General features: G+C 39.2%; 2 protein-coding genes across 11 annotated transcripts in view; both read right to left on the minus strand.

The window, feature by feature from the left end:
* Positions 1-24,490, minus strand: part of LOC122632091 (tubulin polyglutamylase TTLL4-like) — a 131,483-nt gene that overhangs the window by 2,097 nt on the left and 104,896 nt on the right. For all 10 annotated transcript variants that reach the window (XM_043818559.1, XM_043818550.1, XM_043818558.1 and 7 more), the window contains one exon: positions 421-476. The gene's annotated coding sequence lies outside the window, so the exon portion shown is untranslated. The remainder of the gene's footprint in view (positions 1-420; positions 477-24,490) is intronic.
* LOC122632095 (enhancer of split mbeta protein-like) lies at positions 2,037-3,457 on the minus strand. The gene has a single exon (XM_043818564.1). It carries the CDS (start codon positions 3,304-3,306, stop codon positions 2,638-2,640), a length of 669 nt encoding a protein of 222 aa, XP_043674499.1. The 5' UTR covers positions 3,307-3,457; the 3' UTR covers positions 2,037-2,637.

Genomic DNA, 24,490 nt, shown 5'->3' on the forward strand with positions numbered 1-24,490 from the left:
CGCGAATTCCAGTAAAAACATGCCGATATTTCTCTTTTTTCTTTTCTTTTCTTTTCTTTTCCTTATACACGGCTATACGAAAAAATCGTAACGTCTCTGTAACGTCGTGACTCTATCGATCGGTCGCTTCGATGATCGATAAAAGCCGCGATCTCTCTTAAGTATTATGTTTTTGATCGACGTTTTAAATATATTCATCGAACGTTCATAAATTTAATGGCATAAATTCACGTCCGACTTGGAAGTTTAATGCGACGTTTATTCTTAATAGTTTATGGCAAAGGATATTCGTGAATTTTAATTTGATCGATATCGGAAAGGCGTGGAACGCGTAAAAATGTTCTTTAAAATGGAACAAAGAAACCGTGGAAAGTTAAAAGAAAAGAAAAGAAAAGAAAGGAAAGAAAAAGATTCTCTCACCTATCGTATCTAAGAACGATTAGCAGTGAACATTGCGCTTTGACGTCCGCAGTGAACTGCAACAAAAAGATAGAAACGATGTTAAAATCACAAGAACGAAAGTGTACGATATAATTCAATAAAGCAAATATACGTTCAACGGTTATTACAATAATCGCGTAATAATATTTTCTATCAAGAAGAATGCGCTCTATGCGTCGATGCTCACGTAAACTTTCGCTGCTGTCATCAACGATGACGTCTTAACGTCAGCATAATTGCTAGTGCAATCATTCGCACGTAAATCAAATATACGCCGATCGTGTGCCGCACACAAAGGAAGAAGTTCTCATCGATCAATGTAAATATCTGCATATATGTGTGTGCGGGTATATTTATACACCTATATCAGTATACGAGAATCGACAAGTAACTTCTGACGTATATAAAATTTCTTGAATATAAATGTAAGCCGATATATTTAATTTGGTTTGCGTCTACAGTGAAAAGTTTGTCAGTTTGCATTTTTATTTAAGTATCGAGAGAATCGATTCGTAAAGCTATTAAATTCCCATCATCGTGGGTCCTAATCGAAATCTCATTTGCATTAGAAAAGACGTTTCGCGTCAGAATTTTTGCTAATATTACGTAAATTCGCAAGATTTTTACTTATGGCTTCAAAAATGTAAAATAAAATCAAATAAATGATAGCTTCTCGAACAACGTCCAGACAACTCGAGTCGGCTAAATGTATTTTGTTGAACAGTTAACAAAATAAAAGTGGAGGCGTCGACCAAACTGCTCTTATTGTATTTGAAGGACGTAAGTAGATTCGATGCAAAGTACAATCAAGATTAATTGCAAGCAAATACGAACGAGGTGAGAAAATAAGAACGTATACTGTATTCTTTTTATTTCTATGATTTTTATTCTTCTCGATACAAAAATATCATCTTTGGTTTGTATTAAAGGTTGTACCGAGAAAAAAGAAAACGTTATATTAAAATTTTTGGAATTCCTGGCCAAACTGCTTGGAAAAACCCAAGAGTATACATAGGGTCGGCCTTAAAAGTAATAAAATGAATTTTGAAAGTTAATAAATCCTTTTCGATAAATCCTTTGGTTCGTAGATAATAAGCTTGTAGATTCAAAACTTGACAAAGAAGAAAACGTAGAAATTATACTAAGAAGTTTGGGAAAGTAGTAATTGATTTTTATGATCATCTATTATTAACTACTAACATCTACTAGAAATTTGTTGAAAAATATTTCTGATTAAATTGCTTGGAAAAAGTCAAAGCTATAAATAGAATCATAAAAGTATCTAAATGATTTTTGAAAGTTGATAAGTCCTTATCAAGATCCTTTGGTTTGTAAATAATAAGCTTGTAGTTTAAAAAGGTGAACAAAAAATTATAGAAATAATATTTTAAAAATCTGGAAAAATAATAATAGATTTTTATAATCATCTACTAGCAACTTTTGGCTTCACTTCTCAATCTATAATTATTTAACGTGTCATTTTCCTGTATGTAAAAACAGAAGGGAGAATATTCTCATTTCATTTTAATCGACTTATTTCGTTAATTGTAAGAAGGATCGGATGTGGTCGGGTAAAATTGATTAAATACTTGATTACTATTCGAACAAGACAATTTTATTGTAATAATCTCACAATGAAATATTTCTGCATTTAGCAAAAGATAACGGGAATCTTTATGTCTACGAAAAAAAAAAAAAAAAAAAAAAAAAGAAAAAGAAAAGTAGAAAACTATGTTCTAAAACTTAACAAGTTAACATATATTTTCTATAATAATCGATATACTTTGCCTCAAAAATAGTTATATCTCAGGTACAAAATGGAACCCTATCACAGACGTTACATTAAAGCTTTATTACTTACATTACTGGAAAAGAAGCAAATCTACCTATCGATCGTGATATAAAGAGACATAAACATAGAGAATTATAAAGGAAGTGAGAGAGGGAAGTGCGACGAGGACAAACGATATACATATGCCCATAAAACACACTAAAAATTGTACGTTCGATAATATAGTAATATTTGGAAGACAATGATTCGTCGTTTTTCTCCTTCGATTACAATGATTGTCCATAGAAAAGAGAAACTTCGATTACAATTATCGTCCGTAGTTAGAATTAGAAACGTCTCACGCACCAACGAAGAGTCCACTAGAATTTTATCGTTGCGATCTACGTTGTAGATTCGACGTAGATTCACCAAGGTCTCCAAACGGGACCAGAAGATTCTAAGGATTCCCCGGAGGAGCTGGCAACGCTAAAAGGACTTTGTGGCGGCGTGTAAACGTTCTGATGTACACCGACGGTCGTAGTCGTGGTCGTGGTCGTCATCGTTGCCGTAATCGTCGACGTTACGGATTCGGGAAAACCCTTGCTGGTACTTGGAACCGACGAGACGGAGGAAACGGAAGAGTTCGTTGAGGACGAAGAACCTTCCAATCTTCGAAGACAACCGCCAAGATGCCTCATAAGCTGAGCACCAGCGGCTGGATGAACAGCGGCTGCAACTGGAGTCGACAGGAACGTTGATACCTCTTGAGCACATTGCGTGAATCCCTCGCGGAATCTGTCCGCATAACTGTTTTCTGGCGTAAGAGTTAATCTACGTGCTGCCCTCAACGTATGAAGATGCCGAACTGTCAATTCAAGGATATCAGCTTTCTCCAACTTGGCGACGTTTTCCCCTTCGGCTTGAAGAGCGGTAACCATGAGATCCTTTAATTCATCCAAACATCGATTAATACGTGCTCTTCTTTTCCTCTCAAGCATCGGCTTCATAACCTTGCGATATTGGTAGGTCCTTGACACTGGTTCCTCGTACTCCATGCCGGTGACGGGTGCATAACTCGTATGCGGCGCCATCATTTAATTTCTTCTCTCTTTTACACTCGTTTTATTATATCAAGTAACACTTGTCACACGAGTCGCAGACGATTATTCGCTGCGATTATTCTTATATACCGTAATGATACAGTATATTAATAATAATAATAATAATAATAATAATAATAATAATAATAATAATAATAATGATGATGGCGATAAGAATAATAATATTGATAATAGTGATAATAAGGTAACGCGTGATAAAACACTACTTGAGTATATTAACTTGATCTTTATCGTTATACATATACATATAGAATATATATATATATATATTTGCGTATATGCGTGTATGTGTATTCTCGGTGTGCCGAGGAAAGCGACGTTAACGCATCCGTGTTTGTCACGTTTCTGAGTTGGTTACGAGCGAGCGTGCCGTAGTTATACCACCAGTCCCACCACCGGATTGGTAGTTGGGCCCGGCAATTCGCCCCTCTCTTTCGAGTTCGCGCGCCGTAAGCGCACGGTCGGTCGGTCGGTCGGTCGGTCGGTCGGTCGGGCGATCGGCCGGCCGGCAGCCGGAGGAGCGTGTATCGTGGGAAGCTCCCGGGCCGGAGCGTTCCCACAGACCGGGAGCCTGTGGCCGGGAGCCTAAGGCCTACAGCCTAAGGCCAAGAGAGCCTCGGGCCAAGAGAGCCTCCGAGTCTCGAGGCCCAAAGAGCGAATTGATCGTGGGGAGTGGTAGAGCTTGCCGTAGGACCCAACCGAGAGGAGGGTCACGAGAAGAGGACTTTTTCTTTAACACACCTGCGTACAAAGTCGTCGTAGTCGTCCTCCTCCTCTTTTTCTCTCTCTCTCTCTCTCTCTCTCTCTCTCTCTTTTCCTCTTATAAACCCTTGTTGATGCGTCGGTGAGACGCGAGACGAGTAAAGAAAAAGAAAAAAGAAAGAGAGAAAGAAAAAGAAAAGAGCCGTCTAGCACACGCCACGACGCGCGACGATACTCGTGCCTCTCTCGTGACTCCCTCCCCTCTTCTCCTTCTTCTCCTTCTCCTCCACTTCTTCTCCCTCTTCCTCTTCCTCTTCCACGCTACACACGTATATATCTCTGCGCTCGATGACTTTGCCTCGTAACTTTCGAGAGATAAAGAGATATATGTGTCGAATTTCGATCGATCGATCGAGCTCGCGATTTCTAATATCTCCTTCACTCTCGATTTTTTTTCTCCTTTTCTTTCTTCTTCTTCTTCTTCTTCTTTTTTCTTTTTACTTTTTTATCTCTTCTTTCTTTTTTTTTTTTTTTTTGGTGGCTCAGCGTTCGTCTCTAAACGACGTTCAAGACACTTTCCGTTCGTTCAATATTTCACGTCGCGATTTTGCCAAATTATTCGTAATGAAAAAAAAAAGAGAACAAGAAAAAAACGAATTCCTCTAATCGATACACGTTTTCGAGGAACGAATCGAACAGAAATCCTTTCGTTGGAGGTTGAGAACGCGAAACTTATATCTGGTGAGAACACGATCGAAATAAGAAATAACACTTAACGTGCGCTCGGAATTCGCGAGATAGGTTTTGCTCGGGATAGAAGGGCTCGGGGTGCTTGGGAGGGGAGGGATCGCGCTTTCGGGGAAAATATTCTGAGATGCAGAAGCGACGCTACCGTCGCATTAGATCGAACGTATCTCCCATCTTCCTGATCGCATGACAACCGGTTTCCTACCTCGGGATCGAAACGAGTCGTTCGGACGTCGATTTTTCGAATTAAACGTAGGATCTTAATGACCCTCTTTCTCTCTCTCTCTCTCTCTCTCTCTCTCTTTCTCTCTTTTAAGGATGGGAGATAGACTACGCTTACGGAACTTAACGAGGTGTTTAGTCCCCTTAGAAGGTACTAACCCTAAACAAGGACCGAACAGACCGCTCGAAATTTTACGATTCGGGTCAAAAGTAAACGCAAATATTTCCTTTCGTAAAGATGTTCAAAATTTACGAGAAAAGGTAATATTTTTGAAAATGCGTTTATTATATACCGTCCTTCGGTTCAGAGTATTTCAGTTTGCATTGACATTTTTGTAAAATTTACAATCTCTAACGATAATTTTGTCAAGAAAATAAGAAGGATTAGGATTTGGTAATTGTCCGACAAAAATTTCTTCTAATCGGAATGAACAATATTTTTATATAAATTATGACAAAGGTTCGAAATATTTCTTCGTCGGTTTGTTTATTTTATAAAAGTTTAAATACGAAATCATTAATCGTGTACTGTCAAAGTCGATTCAATTTAGAATCGGGTAAGTACAACGACGGTTGTTTAATAATACGTTCGGGGAGAATGGAGTCCCTTCTTCCGTCATTGTTCCATCAAACAGTTATTACCACCATAATCTCGCCCTGTCGAGTAACAGGATCGAAACGTGCGTAGGAAGAAAATACGTTCCATCATGGCGTGCACGAGACAGAGAGAGAAGAGAGAAAGAGAGAGAGAGAGAAAGAGACAGTCAGGCCATCCGATGTAACAATTAACGTCAAAAGCCAGCGACTACCGTAGAAAAAGAGAGAGAGAGAGATCGAGGGTTGAAAATTCCCTTTACAAGTTCCTTTGTTCGTGTTAGAGTCAAAGCATCGATACGACTGTCGATTTCATTTGAAATAATTAATAAAACATTTTATTTATGACTGCTTTTTTGATATATTGTATAAAAATAGAATTATTTTTTCTTCTATATCCAAAGAGAATTAATTATATAGAAATATAATATACTTTTCCAAATTGAAAAGGATTATTTTGATATATATTTATATTATATAATGAAATGATCCAATCAACGTTAAAAAGAAATATTTTCAACTACCGGCCAAATGGATTCGTTGGATAATTTTGAATTAAAAGTTTTTTGCAATTAAAATTAATAGATTTACATTCGTTAACGGAAACGTCTGTGACCTTTTAACATTGTAATAAATTTATGTATTTGTAACATTAACACGTATTTATTTATAACATACGATCTTATGAATCTTCGATAAGAATGTATTTTCTTTAACCATTAAATCGTTATAGAAAAACGATTGATCTGCGGTTACGATTTAAACTCGATTTGAGACATTGGCTCGAATCGATGGAATGCTCGTAGAAATGAACCTCCGTAATTATCGTACCTATCTTTTTTTTTGTAGCGAGTATATATGTTAATTATTACATATTTACAATCGTGACGATCGATTTTTTTCTTACCGAGGACAAGAGGATCTTCCGATGCATTAACACTATTAATTTCCTGTTTTGTGTGTGTGCATATATATATATATATATATTTATATTTATATATACATACAAATTATACACAAACATATATATATATATATATATACGCACATACACACACAAAATAGTAAACTGGAGATGGTATAAGTAAGTGCATATATACGTGAAGCACACATAGAGAAAAGAGAGAGAGAGAGAGAGAGAGAGAGAAAAGTGACGGTGTGTTGGCAGAGAGCAGCAGGATAATTACACTGATTGGTCATCCGAGCCGGATGCTCGCACACGCACGATACTCTTCTCTCTCTCTCTTCTCCCTTCATCTCTCGTTCTCTTGCTCTCGCGCACACGCGCCGGTCGAGGCAACAAAACGAGCTTTATCCGTGCACAAGCAGGCAGGCAGGAGGCAGAGAGGCAGGGGAACAGACACGGCGCTACCGGTGCACACCGGGACACCAGCTACATATTATTACCAGCGTTAACAACTCGTTATATCCGAGCGGTGTGCCTTCTTCTCGATCGAAAGCTACGATTTCCGCGCGCGAGAACGCGCGCTCGTAAGAGAGAAAGGGAAAGAGAGAGAGAGAGAGAGACTCTCTTCCAAAAGAGCGATATTCGTTTGTCGGTCATAAACGATCATTATATCGTTCTTCGTTTATACTCGATCGAAATGTTTCAGATCGAGTAACTCACTTCGTTACATTAACCAAAGAACCAAGGAAGATTAAAAAATAACTCAGGGCAGAGAGAGAGAGAGAGAGAGAGAGAGAGAGAGAGAGAGAGAGAGAGAGAGAGAGCACGTATCGAATAAAAACATATATTTACCTACATGTACATATGTAGTTTACGCATAACGTTCTACCTGCGTAATCGAGGCTCGAGTCATTAATGTCAATCCGAATCAATTTCGGTTAAGACCCAGAGAGAAACGAGGAGCGATCTCCATTCCATTTTGAGGTAATTAAAAGTCGAAAGGAAAATTTGCTTTTGAGTGGGGCAATAAGATGGAGAACGAGGAGGAAAGAGAGAACAGAAGAATTACATATCTTTCGTGATCGAACATTTTTCTCGTACGCTTTGGTAATCGGATTAAATACTTCCGTACTATTTCTATCACTTTCTCTCTCTCTCTCTCTCTCTCTCTCTCTCTCTCTCTCTCTCTCTCTCTCTCTCTCTCTTTTACGTTCTCTATATGTTCCGATATTCGAAAGGTTGGCAGACACCAAAATTCCAAGCGTGTATCCAAGGTGCTCTTTCTTCTCTCTCTCTCTCTCTCTCTCTCTCTCTTTCTTTCTCTTTTTCTTTCCTTGGCTCGTGCTATGAACGAGAACGTGGGAATATTCTCAGAGAAGCTGGAAGCCGTTTCCCTCTTCTTCTTTCTCCGCTTACCTTCGAAAAGGAGGTGGAAGAGGAGGAGGTGGAGGAAGAGGAGAAAGAAGAAGGCAGGGCGCTAGTAGCGCGTGGTCGCTTTATTCTCTCTCTCTCTCTCTTTCCCTCTCTCTCTCTCTCTCTCTCTCTCTCTCTCTCTCTCTCTCTCCTTTCCTTCCTATTCTTATTCGCTCACTCTCATTCGCGGTACATTGTGCGCCGAGCCGTGAGTCCGCTTTGTCGAAGGAGAGAGAACCAAGCGGGGTTCTTCTTGTGTTGTGTAATGTAATCTTAGCGTGCGCTCGCCCCATCCCGTTTGCCGCGCTACGAGCCATAATGCGAGGGCTATTGTACCGAGCACGGGCCATATTGTTGGCCACCTCTCGCCTCTACCCCTGCCGACACCCTACCGACACTCTACCGACACCCTACCGACCCCAAGTGGATAGTCGCTCCTTTCTTCTGCTTCTTCTTCTTCTTCTTCTTCTTCTTCCTCCTCTACTTCTACTTCTACTTCTTCTTTTTCTTCTTTATCTTTTTCTTCCTCTTCCTCTTCTTCCTCCTTCTCTTTTTTTCTCTTTCTTTTCTTAATTTTTCTGTTTTCGTTTAATTTTCTTCCTCTTTCTTTCTTTCTCTCTCTCTCTCTCTCTCTCTCTCTCTTTCTCTTTTTTCTATCTTTTATTTTCTTTTTTTTCGTTTCTTTTATCTCGAATTCAACTTCCGTATAACTTTCTTATTTCATTTCTCACAATCGTAATCGACTTTATTTTACTTTGGATACCTATTAAATATAAATTGTATATTTTTCGAGATTATATCCACTTGCGTTTCCCTTTGACGAATATCGATCGATCTTCTTGTTTAAGAACGAATTTAAGAACGAAGAGAAAATATTAATCCGTGACGCAAGAGTACCTTTACCTATACAAAAACCCGACAAATTGACATCTCAATGTTTTTTAAAGGAAGAACGTAAGGTCGGTAGTGACATTTTGATACCTCATTAATTTTCTTTACATGAGCTTCTACGACAGGACAATTTCTTTCGGACGATGTATATCATACATATATACGTACATACGTACGTACGTACATAGATACATATATATATATATATATATATATATATATATATATATATATACAAAAGAAAATAAAAAAGAGCCAGTGATTAATTCGTCGATTAAACTAAATTCGATGTCGAATTTAAACGAACAAACGGAACGCTGTTACCTATATAAACGAATAATACCGGGTGATCTAATTTTGACTTTAAATGAGCGTGTTACGTGGATAGGTAACGCGTTGTGTCGGAGTATTACGTAAGCTCGCTTGCTCGCTCGCACGAGCGACAAGTGTGAAAAGAGAGACGGAATGAGGGAATGAGTGTACGTTAGAGAAAAAGGGAGAGAGATGGATAAATAGAGACAGAAAGTATGAGTTCTACTCGATTCGTGCTCGCGGAATCGTAAACAGGCAGCGATTGAACCATAGCGCAGGACCGTGATGCACTGATTAATTAGCCTCGTGCGCACGAATGAGACCTGCTTCGTATCTCTTTCTCTCTCTATTTGGATATACGGTTTACATAATACCGACAAGCTTTTTACCACTCAATCTGGCAAGGTGAAAGTTTATCGTTGGCATTGCTCCAAGGAAATAAGTTTAACCGCTTCTCTAAGTTGAAAGCACAGTTAGACTATTTAGATCGAAAATTGGATCGATGATTAGCCGTTCATCGTCGTAGAATCTTATGTATTTAAAATTATTTTCGTCGGTGAACGATCGATTAAGTCTCTCACGAATAATCGATCACTGTCATTAATTAACATCATATGCATCGGTCGAATCATTTAATCGGTATTTCGCATGCCACCTGTTCGTCTCCGTTGAACGAATTCTGTGACAACGAAAAGGACGGAAGAAATTTCTGTGTTCGCTAACAACGCGATATAAAGGATTAAAATATATTTTTATAGAACGAGATGCAATAGGAGTTAAGTTTTCGATGTAATGAAATGTCCTCTTGATTAATCCGATGATTAATTTCTCGTCTTATCGTTAGAATCTTATCTACAAAGATCGTTTACGTCGACGAACGATTAACTAACTCTCTCGCAAATATCCATCAAGAGTATATCCATTAATTATATTCTTTTTTACTTCTTAGACATGTGTCGAATCATTTAATTGGGACTTTGCATGTAACCAGTTCGTCTTGTTGAACAATTTCAGTGACAGTGAAGAACGGAAGCTGCTTTCTACCGATGCTCGCGAAGAATAAGCCGGGATAATGGATTAAAACGTATTTGTACAGATCGAGATGCAACTCGAGTTATGTTTCGGTCCGTCGATGAAATGTTTCGAACAACTCGTCAGGATAGCTCACTTTCGCCCGGTCTTAATGGATCCCAAGAGAAAATTTACGAAACGTTAACGTCCCTCCTCCTCCTCCTCCTCCTCCTCTTCCTCCTCCCACTCTCTCCCCGCTTCGCCCTTCCCTCGTTCTTCTCTTCTTCCTGATCCACTTTCAACGAGCAGATACGTACATAGCTTTTTCCGTTGGGCTTAACGATCAGACAATAAATGATTGCTACGAATACGAGGGCCTGTTTCTCACGAAGAAGAAGAGACGTCTCCTTTTTGAGTCGTGAAAGAAGCGTCCTCCTCCTCCTCCTCCTCCTCCACCTCCTTCTTCTTCTTTTCCTTCTCTACGTAAGATGGACATAAATTATGACCACGATTAAGGACTCGTTCGAGTGTAACGAGAAAGTCGACCGATCCGTGTATCGCCAAAAACGATCTCCATCAACGTACACTACCGTCGTTATCGATCCGTCTTTTCTCTCGATCATTCACCAAGACAAAAATTATAAAACACTTAGTAGCACGCGACACGTGACAAATCGACCTCGATTTTCCTCCTTTCTTTTTATTATTATTCTTTTTCTTTCTCTTTTCTTTTCTTTTTTTTTTTTATTTATTTTTATTGTCTTTTTTATTCTTCGTTCTTTTTCTTTCTTATTTTCTTTTTTTTCTTTCGCGATCGATTGCTTCGTATTCCCGAGGATCAATCAAGCTTCGTGCTCGAATGAAAAATCTTGTGAGAAGGATTAAAAAAGGTAAGAAAAAGCAGAATGAAATAAGATGTAAAAAGAGAGAGAGAGAGAGAGACAGAGAGAGAGAGAGAGAGAGAGAGAGAGAGAGAGAGAGAGAGAGAGAGAGGATATGGTGATTAAATAAATCAAGAAAAAGGAGGAGAAAGAGAAAATCGAGAAATCTTATTAGTTCAGATTCGTGAACGTGTTTTAGGATAAGGCCGGAGTATCCTTTAATTAGGAAGATCGAACGACATGCTACCGGTCGAAATCTAGTTTAGATTATTCCTCGGAGCACCTGCTGTTCTTGACTCTCGTTAACGATCAACCCGCCTTCAACCCCTCTTCGCTCAAGTTTGAGATATAAAATAAGATCGATCGTCGATCGACTTTGTCACAATCTCTTTAATCTCATTTTCTTCTTTCTTATTTCCTTTTCTACGAACGAATATTATCAATTAAGAGATAGAGAGGGAGAGAGAGAGAGAGAGAGAGAGAGAGAGAGAGAGAGAGAGAGAGAGAGATCCAAATTAAAACTTTGTAGATAAAAAATGTAATTGTCATTCTCGATGAAAAAGAAATGTTGGCAAAAAAAAAAAACAAAACAAAAAAAAGGAAGAAAAAGGGGAAAAAAAGAAAAAAAAAGAGGAAGAAAAAAGGACTGTCGATGAACATCATCAGCATCATCAGAGGTGACCGTGTGACCCGTTTAACGAAGTTTAATTACGACTCGGTGGTAACACCTGCTTCACGATCCGCTTTTCGATCGGTAGAAAAATTGCGCGAACGATCGCAAAATGACTCACTTCTTTCTTCGTCCTGTTCAAGAGTGTGTACTGTTATAGCTGCTACTAAATGGAGGTAGGAAAAAAGATAAAGAGAGATGGAGAGAACGGAGAGAAGGCGAAACAAAACGTAGGTCAACAAAAGGGCTGCAATTTTCGCGGTTAGCATTTTTCTTCGTCGTACTTGGCCGTACCGTTATTTCTTGGTAATCCTGTCTCATCGTGTCGAGCTCACATCTTCCTTTTCCTTCTTTCTTTCATTTCTGCATCCTCCTCCTCCTCCTCTTCTTCATCTTTCTCCTCCTCCTCTTCTTCTTCTTCTTCTTCTTCTTCTTCTTCAAAAGCACCTGCTACTCTTCTCTCTTCTCTTGCAAACTTGAATTGCTTCGACAATGATGGCAACGACGACGATGATGACGAAAAGGTTAGTCCCGAGCAACGGTCCTGTCGGAAGTACGCTTTGAGGAACCTTAATGCGACGGATGACGCGTCGAATTCGAACCTCGATCGCCCGTATGGCCAGCGGACAAAGTAATAAATCAGCTGGTAATCCATTGCGGAAGAGCAATTACACGTACGAGTTACAAAGCTTCGATATATGCATATGTATACACACATACACGTATGTGTATGTATGTATGTATGTATGTATATATGTATGTATGTACGTGTGTATGCACATACATATTGTATAAAATATAGTACACTTTCACACGATTCTCATTTTGCCTCATTTCGATTAGAAAGCTACACTTTTTCATCCTTCTTCTGTTTCTTCTTCTTCATCATCATCATCATCATCTACTTCTTCTTCTTCTTCTTCTTCTTCTTCTTCTTCTTCTTACTTATAGAGATAAATACATTCGACTCTCATGGATCATTAAGAAATTACACTTTCCAGACCGTTATTATCTATCTCGTTTTTGAAAATGATCGAGAAGTCGGAGAATCTTATATTTTTTGTTTTTCTTTTTTAAAACGTATTAAAACTTTCGATCTCTCTCTCTCTCTCTCTCTCTCTCTCTCTCTCTCTCTCTCTCTCTTTCTCTCTGTGCGTGTGTATGTATATAAAAAAAAAGTATGGAAAAAATGTCCCTAAAAAATACATAAATGCGTGTCTGTTACAGAATCCAGATAAAATGACAGAGACAGAGACAGAGAGAGAGAGGGTGGAGAAGATGAAGGAGATGGAGGGGGAAAGTAAAAAGGAGCAGAAGTGGAAACAGACGAGCGAGTATTTCGAGTCGTCCTGCGCGATCCTCTGGAAGGGTCGGTCTAAAATTAACTCGAAAAAATAAATAGGTGGAGACCACCGGCGACATTGCTCGACAGTCTTGTCGTCCCTCCTTTACCTCCTCCTCCTCCTCCTCCTCCTCCTCCTCGGTCTTCTTCTCGGTCTCCTTTTACGTGCTCGAAACGGCGAGCAGACTAATTAACGAGCTTAACCAATTAACGCGCGCATCCCCCTTGAACGCGTTCGCTTAGCGATCTACAAAGTAGGGCCCCTGTCTTCTTGGACCGTTACTGCCGTTCCGCTCTAAAAGAAAGAAGGAGGGTAGAAACGAACGAGTACATTTTCTCCTCGTTAATTTGAACTTAAAAAATTACTTTAACCGCGATACCTCGAGCCCCTCGTTAAACGTTACATTTGTATACGTTTTATATCGTACCCTTTAATTCGAAAAAGAAAGATCAAAGAAAGATAATCTTACGATTTCTTTTAACATCTTCCTTTTTTTTCTTCCCTCTCCATTTCCTCCCTTTCCCCCAACCCCCATTCACTCCTCTCGACGCAAAAGAGAAATCTCAATTAAGAATGAAGATTCTACCTGGATAGAAAAATCATCGAACTGATCCGATACATATACTTACGCTCACACACACATACATACATATAGAGAGAAATAGAGAGAGAGAGAGAGAGAGAGAGAGAGAGAAAGAGAGATCACACCTATATCTTATGATTTATCATAGCTCGTTATTTAAAGCGATTAGACCGATACGACGAAGAAACTATTAGTTATCTCGTATGAGAGAGTAATAGAGAAACACTCCACCCCTATCTCCTAATCCTTAAGAAGATATCTCAAGAAGGGCTGCAATGGAATGCCAATCCTCGAACCGTTTAACACCCTCGGTAAGCTCACCGGGCTACATCTCTCTCTCTCTCTCTCTCTCTCTCTCTCTCTCGATCAAAATTAGGGTCGAAAAATCGGTGGCGTGGGCCTGCCCTTTTTCTTTCCCTTCCCCTTCATGGGCCTCGTTCGAACGTGCACAGGTGGTGCCTCTTCGGCCTCGTGGGAACTCGTCGAACGGAGTCTTCCCGTGTTACAAGGGGGCCCGTTTGCAAGGCCCCTCGAATCTCTTTCCCCCTTCGTATCTCCCTTCCTTCCCTCCCCCTCCCTGTTTTCTTCGTGCTTCGACATCGGGTCAGCCCGCTCTAAGGATTCGAAATCCTACTATGGTGAAGTTGGGCCTCGAATTGGGGGCCATTCTCGTGCGGGTGTCGTTGGTAAATAGGCCTTTCTCCTCCTCCTCCTCCTTCTTCTCCTCTACCTTTACTTCTACCTTTACCTTTACCTCTACTCACCCTTCTCTTTCTCTCTCTTTCTCTCTCTCTCTCTCTCTCTCTCTTTTTTTCTTTTCGTGCAGCTTCCTCCCTTGCTCGAACGGTGGGCCCAAAAAGGTGTCCGTGGCCCTCGCGTCGTGCGTGCTGCCGAAGTGTGCTGCTCGTGTGCTGCCGTTGTTACTTCTGTTTCGTTGCTGCTGGCCCCTCGAACGATGAGAGAATCGTCTGGTCTCTCTTTCTCTCTCTCTCTCTCTCGTCTCGTCTCGACTCATCTCGTCTCGTCTCGTCTCGTTTCGTTTCGTCTCGTCTCGTCTCGTCTCTGTTTCTCAGATTGCTCAATGCACCGACGAACGAACCGTCGAGAGTTGCTCGTTAACCTTAAAAGGCCACAGTCGACTGACTCTTCCGATATTTTTTATCTCTCTCTCTCTCTCTCTGTCTTTTTTTATTTATTTATTTATTTATTTAGTTATTTCTTTCTTTTTTTCTTTCTTTCTTTCTTTCTTTCTTTCTTTCTATCTCACTACTCTCTTTTGCTTCTTATTTACCTTCGATCTCCTCCATTTCTTTCTCTCTTTCGTCATTACTTTTCTTCGGTACTCTCTATGAATATTCTTATTTTTCATCTCGTGATTTTTTACGTTCCTCCACCTCCTTTCTTTTTTACCTTACATACCAAACTCGACTCGATCGACGGTGTTAATTCAAGGGAACAGGAAGTATTGTATATATTTACATACGGGTAAAAGTAGTACACTCAGCATCTTTGAGTATTATCGATAACAGCAGGTGCACCCAGAAAGACCGGACAAGAAGAAGAAGAAGTAGAAGATGAAGATGAGGAAGAAAGTAAACGCTCGTCGTAGGATATTAATTGGTCGTTTTTGAAAAAAAATCTTCCGTTAAAATTTTGATTTCATCGTTATGCTCGATATTCCATTCGCATTATGATATTTAATACGGCTTGCAATAAAACGTCGTTTCATTAAATCCAATCGTGTATTTTCCAAACGTGAGTTCCAACATGGAAGCCGCGAGAAGGAATTAACTTCGTTTCCGGTCGTAATCAAATCTATAAGGCTTACAATCACATCGCGGTCACGATAATTATCGCCAATTCATGAACGATTCGCGGACCTTCTTATCTCTTATCTGCATTTATTTATAGTTATGCAAAATTTAATAATATTAATTGCATGAAATAATTTGTATGGAAAGATTAATTATTATCGAAATGGATTTGAACGTCAACGAGTTGGAAGACGAAGCTTGGAGCTTGTAGAAAGTAATTTTTTTCTTTTATATATTCGTACCGATAGGATTCTTAAAAAAAAAGAAAAGAAAAAAAAAGACATTAAAAGACAGGAACAAAAGAGGGTGTGGTCCCTTTTTGAAAAGTAGCTACGTTATCTCGATCGAAATTCACGTAAAAGAAAAAAAGTAGTAGCTTCCGGGTAGTAGCGACCTGAGGCACGATGGATCCTTCAATGAAAACGTAAAGAACGTGTAATCGTGCGAGTACCCTATCTACGTACATACCACTACCCTTCTATCTAACTAACCAGATTAAAGACCTTTCGTCGCGATCTTATCTCATCTATTATAAATCGATATTCATCGTGCGCGAGACACAATTTCAGTTTCTTGGAGCATCCTTCCCTTAACAACTTTCTTTCTTCAACGTCGTTTTAAGAGACAGAGATAAATAGATAGATAGAGAAATAGATAGATAGACACACACACACATATATATATATATATATGTATAAATGGTATAAAAGGATAAGATAAACAACAAGAAAAAAGGAAAGAGTTCGTTCGACTCGAGGTTGTAAAACATACGATAAGGATAGATCAAAAGGACGATTAATTTTCTCGGCTTAGATATAGGCGATGAAATATTTTGTAATGTAATTTACGTTTTTCTTCTTTTTGCCCTTCTCGTCGTTTCTTCCTCTTCTTATCGACACGTTCTGCTCATTAAACCGCGAACACACTTCAGTCGCGATGATATTTGCCCGTCATTTGCATTGGAATAATCGACCTGAAATATGCTTCCTCTTTCTTCTCTCTTTTCTCTCTTCCTAACTCTCTCTCTCCCTCTTTCTCTCTCTTTCTTTCTTCCACGCTGATCTGGTCCTCTTGGAAAATAACGAGCGTAGATAGTCGAGAAACGATCATTTCGATCGGCAAATCCCGATACCTCTTTGGCCGACCTTTCAAAGATAACGAAGAATTCGAATAACATCTTCTTCTTATTATTTTTTATCTTCTCCTTCTCCTCCTTCTTCTTTTTGTTTTTCCTTTCTTCGTTTGCTTTTTTTTCCCCCTTTAAAACCTCTCCAAATTTATCATCGCTCACGAAAAGCAATAATCGTATTGATGCCGTTCAAGATTGGTACGTATATACGCGCCGACCGTAAAATATTCTCTTCCTTTTATATTCGTCTTCTTTAGCAATTTTTTTACCTCTCCCGTCGAAGTTTCGTACGTCCATTCGAAAAGTCGTTCTTTTTTTCTTTTCCTTTTTTTCTTTTTTCTGTTTTATGTACTTTTGTTCGGCAAAAAGAAAAACCTTACGTGTCATTCCGAGGAATCGTTCGAGAATAAACGGACAGCCGGATAAAACGATTGACGATGGTAGAGTCACGCTATATGTTAAAAAATGAGAGAAAGAGAGAGAGAGAGAGAGAGAGAGAGAAATAAAAGGAAAGCTTAATAAGTTCGTCGAAATAAACGGATATTCACAAATTGCTCCATCCATTCGATCGCCCGTATCGATTCGAGTAATTTTCTACCTGAAAACATACTTTTTAATTGGTCGAAGATACTCGTACCACTAGCGAGGTCTTAATTAGTGTCGCGGTTGATTAAGAAAACAGGAGTCTCTTTCCTTAAATAACCAATCTCGCATATCTTCGTTACGTTTTATTACACGTACCGATACGAATCGATACGAAAGATTTCACGAACGAGTACGAAATATAGAAATTAGAACGACGTTGGTTTTGATACGACCAACTTTGACGATAACGTTGAAATATTGAAATTATTTCACGTAAATAAACGAAAACGATCGCGAACAACATAAGGAAGCGTTTACGACAGATAAGTGAAATATATTCTAGTAAATCATTTACTACGTAACGTCGTTCTTGAAAATGGCGGCTACGAGGGATCCGGTTGCGTTGTCTCGCGTATTCCTGTTAACCGGTAGGTAGGTAGGTAAGTAAGTACGTGGTGGTGCTTTCCTTTTGTCAGGTAAATCGTGGATGCGCGCCACGACACGTCCTCCAACGGCCTCGAGAGACAACGACACATGCCTTCACACCGTGTGTTCCCATAGCCGTCGACGTTCGTGTCGTCGTGTGGAAGAAAGGAAGAGGGAAAAAAAGGAGAGAAGGAGGAGGATGATGACGACGACGACGAGGAGGAGGAGGAGGAGGAGGAAGAAGAAGAGAAGAATCGTTGCTCGTCGTTTGGTCATTGCTCAAGCGCGAGCTCGTGCCTTTTCGTCTTCCTCTTTCCTCTCTCTCTCTCTCTCTCTCTCTCTCTCTCTCTCTCTCTCTTCTTCTTCTTCTCTTTCTTTTTCTCTCTCCTTCTCTCTTTCTTCACTTCTTTATTCGCTCGCATACTTCTTTCTCTTTCTTTCTTTCTTTCTTTCTTTCTATTTCTCTCTTCAATGTCCGAGGAAAACGACTTGGCCCTTCTCGGATCGTCTGCGTCCTGCATGCGGCACCGACTCGCGATCAACGTGACCAGACTCTTGAATCGATTTCTACGAGCTTTCCGCTTCGAAAGGTCGACCGTACTCGGACTCGCTCGACGCTCGCATATTTTTGGGGATTTTCGATCGTCTACGTGACTACTTACATATTTAGATACTTATTTATTTATATTTATATCGCGTAAACGAAGCAAAGAAAAGAAGAAAAAGATCGATCATCCGATCGAAAATATTACAATTAGATCGATCGATCGATCGATAAATTTGATAAAAACGATTTTTATCTCTCGAAGAAAAAATCCCGATCAAAGGTTTTTGTCCGACCATTTTGGAAAAAAATCTTCGACGGTCTCTTCTTTCTATCTTTTTATGCGAGGTTTAAATATCACGAGAATAAACAAGAAAGAAAAATTAAAAAAATGAAAAGAAAAAGATGAAGAAGAAGACAAAAATCAAGAGAAACGATTATCCAGGAATCAAAGTGGGTAAAGCTAGGTTCTAGTCAGCTAGTCAGCTAGCTAGCTAGCTCGCTCGTTCATCGTGGCGTTACGTTTCACATCTCTCGACCGTAGAACCAACAAACCTTTTCTTCTTTGAGCCAACAACTTTTTTGCAATCCTCTTACGGCGGATAACGCGGTTATACACGGTGGCTCGTTCCTTTCGTTCTCACCAACCGAAGAAGCAGCAACAACCCGAAGTCTCTCGGCAGGATAAGCGACAAAACAGAAGAACTCAAGAGAATACGCTTCTCTCTAGGAAGAACAAGGAGAAAAATAGATGGACGTTCTCTTTCTCTCGCTTTATCTCTATAAATGTGTTTGACTTTCGATCCGTGCAGATAAAGAGAGAGAGAGAGAAGAAGAAGAGAAAAAGAGAAAAACAGAAAAAGAAAGAGAGTGAAAAAGTCATCGACTAATCGCGTCGCGCTTGTCCAACTCATACCCAGTTTTCTCTCTCTTTCTCTCTCACTCTGCCTCTCCATCTTCTTTCTCTCTCTTTCCTCCTTCCTCTCTATCTATCTATCTATCTGTCTGTCTTTATCTCTTTCGATGCGCCAGAACTTTTTCCGATCGAGATCGAAGCACACGATCGGTTGCACAAAGGTACCGACGACACCGAACCCTCCATATATCTATCCTTTTCTCTTACCTCCTTGATATCTAACACACTATGTCATCGCTTCAATTCTCTTTTATACCATTGATCGTGTTCGTGCGGAGCAAAGGAGTATAACGTAACTCATAATTATTAGTTTCGACGGAGAAGTAGGTAGACAGGTAAGATAGGTAGATAGGCAGGTAGATACTTGAAACGTTTCAAGTACATTGTAAATTTTATATCTATGCTCGTGAAATTGTCAACCTGAATTTTTTTAGATAATATATATGTATTCACTCGTCATATCGGATTAGTAAAAATGTATTTACGTATACTACGAGAAAAGGACACAAACGTACTAGAATATATTAACGCATTCGTCCACTTTTTGTCAAAATAATCAATTTCTATCTAATATATATACATACAATATATATATTACACACACACACACACACACACACATATATATATATATAAAATTCAAATATAAGATTAAAAAAGATATATATATATATATGTATACAAAGATTAAAAATTTTGTCCTTCCCACTTTCACCTTCTTTCCATTCCTCGTCGACCCACGTTAAATTTGTCACGTTACGTTTTACAAAGTAATCGCCCGATAAATAAACTACGGACAAGTGGAGACATATTTAAAAATTAAACGAGAACGGTATTAAGAGAATGATATTATTCGTAATTTTGTGTTACTTTTTGATAAGTAGTAAGTCGCCCGAGGCCATTGCTGCGGCCTTTTTTAACGGTCACACGACTTTGATCGATGATTCCGCGAAAAGGAGCGCGTAAAGTACATGCACGTACACACGCGTGCGCGTCACGATTATATCCTCGACGTCGGTTAATTGGCATTCCGAAGGACGAGCCACGTGAAATTCATGAGAATAATTTCGCGCTCAAAGCGAACGCTTCGTAAAGTGGGCGGCGGCTTGACCGCTAACGAAGCCTTCGGATCCTTGCCACCGTTCCGCTTCGATCTTATACGTGTGAAAAAAGAAAAGAGAGAGTGAGAGAGAGAGAGAGAGAGAGAGAGAGAGAGAGAGAGAGATAGGGAAGAATCATACCCGATAAGGATTCAGTAACAACATGGCAAAGAATCTCTCGTTCTCGTTATGAGATTAAAAAACAGATCGAACGATAAAAAATCGAAATTAAAAAACTTGTCGTTAAATTTTTCGACCGTTATTTAGTCGGCATGTATATTTATTAATTTAACGAAGACGTTAAATATACCATAATTAAAATATATGTACATATATATATATATATATATATATATATATATAGATTTGGTCGTGGTGTGTATGTGTGTGTGTATGTATATATATATAGATTTTTGAGAAGTTACTATATCTTTTAAAAAGTTCCGTATATCATTTTCCTCGCATATGAAGATATTTAAATATAGAATTATGCTAGCAACAGATCAAAGAAATTAATACTAACTTCCTAGTGTTACTAATTAGCAGTAATTTCGAGTTACCAAATTGACTTCGCAGTCGAGTAGTTAACGCTACTGCTCGAATTGCTAACTAGAGTTGTATTACATGAATTTATATTCTCTCTCTCTCTCTCTCTCTCTCTCTCTCTCTCTCTCTCTCTCTCTCTCTCTCTCTCTCTCTCTCTATCTATCTATCTATCTATCTATCTCTCTCTTTCTCTTTTCTTCTTATTAAAGCAAAACGTATCGATAAATCGAGTTATCTTTCTCTCTTTTTCTTATGTATTTCTACAGCAGTTAGATTCGAATAACCAGACTCGTCCTATCGTAAAATATAATTAATAAAAATCGTAGGATATCCATACACATACACATACACATATACATATACATATATATATAGGCGCGTGCCAGGGCGTCAACACACAGTGAAACCTGTTACACCAGCAGCAACAGATATCTATCTCTGTCTTTCGTTCACTCTTTAAACAGGCGTTTACGTTCACAGCACCTGTTGAAAAGTGGTGCGGAAGGCCGTTGGAGGTCGTGATGATTTTCAGGATGACCGGCCGATCGACAACGACGGGTCACGTGTTCTCCCCGGAGTGAACGTGATCACTCCGAGCCTACGTCGTACAACGTCGGCATACGTTATTATATCGTTGACGATCGAGATGCTAATCACGTAGGACGCGAGTAGAAATTTCTATCGGCTGGATAGAGACTTCCTCGTTCAGGCACCACAGGCCTCGCTACGGAATATATGGGTTGCCAACGCGACACATACAAATTTGTTTCTGAGCGCGAACAATGGACTACTACTACTACTACTACTACTACTACTACTACTACTACTACTACTACTACTATTACTACTACTACTACTATTACTACTACTACTACTACTATTGCATCGCTCGCATCTACATATGACATAACTCGAACTTGAACGACTAAACGTCGAGATTAATACGCGTGAAGTGACCTTTGATAGTGATCATTTGACGACTAATTATCTACTGCAGTGATAAACACGTTCATCCTTCGACCGTGACTTGTAATTTCTTCTTCTATTTTTTTTTCTTTTTTTTTTTTTTTTTTTTTTTTTAATAATGAATAATCAATGAATAATCAATGAATCGTATTTTTTTTCTTTTTTTTTTTTTCCCCCGGAAAGTATTTATAGATTAGGGTCGGAACGATCTATCCTTTCTATGAAATTTATGTGACTATATGAGTAAATACGCACGTAAATATATTCGAGAAAAGGTGAACGAGTTGAGATAAGAGATAGACGACGACAAGAGACGATGAATAGTTCGAGATTGCGCGATGACAGATAGCGAACGTTTATTTCCAAGTCATTCGAAGCGTGAAAGGTTAAGGATATATAGATAGATAAAGAGAAAGAGAGAGAGAGAGAGAGAGAGAGAGAGAGAGAGAGAGAGAGAGAGGAGGGGACTCGAGCAGGTAGACAAACTATGTGGTCATAGTATTACCTATGGTCGATGCACGGTACGCTATCGAAGGAGGCTAACATAAGTATGAGAATGACTATGCGAGAGTTCTTCGAGTACATGAAAACGATTAAATCCTTGTCGCCTTGGAGGCATCTTGGCGCCTTGCATCTTTCTATGTTATCTATATATACATATAGGTATATATATATACACACATATACACAGTGTGTACATATATACATATATATATATATATATATATATATATATATATATATATATATATAGGTAACAACTTCTCTCATTCCCTCCCACCATCTCTCTCTCTCTTTTTCTTTTTCTCTCTCTTTTGCAGTGTTACTCATTCGATCCATCTTGAACGCGTTAGAGCGCTATTAAACAAGGACGAAGAAGCGTTCGTAGAATCTTGATCGGAGATAATAGGATAGACGCGAGCCGATCTGAAAGGATGGCGATGTCGACGATGTTGCAAAAGAAAATAAATAACAAGAGGAAAGAGAAGAAAATTGCTATCGACCAGTCTTGCCGGTTTCTTCGCGGTTCCGTGTCGACGACGATCGTGTCTTCTCTTTCTTCTTAGCGATTGCAGAAAACCACCACCACCAACGCTCCATCGCGAACGATCGAATTCGCGCCCATGGACGCGAGCAAACCAGTACGTAACCGGATACACAATAATTTCAGTTCACCGAAAATTTCTTCGCTCTAACGAAACACAAAGGTAACGATAGTTCGACGAGCGAACTAACACATTTTATAAGTACTTACGTACGTACGTACCTGTTCATGCTATTTATTTACATATGTCTACATCGAATCGAAGAATTTGCTCGTCAACGAGAATCATTAAGTTTCGTTGCGTCGATTGAATTCATTCATTAGAAAAAATATCCAGACTTTTTTATATTTACGAGAAAATTATATGATATAGATCTAGTTATATAATGTAAGACTAGAATAATTTAAAATATCGATCAACGTAAGGATAAGTTATTTAATGGGTACCCGGTAGCTGATAAGCGATGTAAGTAAAATTGTTTTTATCGATTAAAATTCTATTTTTTTTTTTTTCTTCACGGTCATTCACCCAACATCGATTTATTTGACGTTTCTTCAGAATATATAAATGTATTATTCTACGTTATTGTTTTTACATACATTATATATGTACATGTATATATTACATATATATATATGTATATAAAATGTATGTGTATACACACATAGCGACGTGTGTAATTTCAATAGACGTGTAGTTTCGATTCCATTCAAAGTCTAATTATCGAACCACGAAAAGGAAGAGACCAAAGAGGCGTGGTATTTGCGGTGATGTAATGCGACTGCTGAATATATATATATACACACCCACACACCCACACACACACACATCATACATGCGTATATCGCAAGGCGACGATGCACGACCGCAAACGCGTCTACCGTAACGTTTTCACCCTTATCGATACCTACACCTCAAATGCATATCTTATTTTCAAAGATTATTAAAAGAAAAAAAAAAAAAAAAGACCACAAAAGAAAAAAAGATCAGAGAAATAAATTTACCGATTAACAGGAACATCAATCCGCACATACATAATCTACTTTAAATCAGACAATGTAACTTAAACGCACGTACGTAAGTACAAAGATGATTTACGCTAATAATAATACACCACGTTGAAAAACATATTTATTAATAGCACGTCAATCTCGTAGATAGACAATTACATATATAAATATCAAGCTACATAACCATATAAAGTATACCCTCCTATATATGTATTTCCCTATGGTATTCTTAAAAAGCGCGGGACGATGTGAAGGGAGACCACAAAACCATTTGGTTCGTTCTCTTTTTTTCTTTTTCATATCTTAATACGAATCAAGATACATAAATAAACACGGGCTTTCTTCTCGTGAGAACTCCGGAGAAAATCGTGGAAGAACGTAGGCGGATTTGGCGGGAGGACGCGTTTAAAGGTCGTTCCACGTGCAAGGCGTCTCGTCGAGGAGTCAAGCGAGTAAGCAAGTGAACAAGCAAGCAAGCAAGCAAGCAAGCAAGCGAGCAAGGCAAGGCAAGGCAAGGCAAAGCAAGGCAAGGCAAGCGAGCAAGCGAGCAAAGCAGGCACAGGCACGGGTTGGACGCGTGGATGTGGAACACGAGCCGCGGAGTGGCGCGAGAGAGGTAGTGCTTGCTGGCGTGACGTCACGTCCGGCGTGAGGGCAACGAGTGTGGGAACCGGCGGCAGGTGCGTCCGAGAGTCAGCCAGAGACCGCGTTCGTAGGAGGAGAGAGAGAACGAAGGGCAAGAGGGGAGAGCTTGCGTCCGACGAGGACCCTGGGGTGAACTCCTCTCTCTCTTTCTCTC

The sequence above is a fragment of the Vespula pensylvanica genome, chromosome 9, assembly GCF_014466175.1.
Source record: "Vespula pensylvanica isolate Volc-1 chromosome 9, ASM1446617v1, whole genome shotgun sequence".
Lineage (NCBI taxonomy): Eukaryota > Metazoa > Arthropoda > Insecta > Hymenoptera > Vespidae > Vespula > Vespula pensylvanica.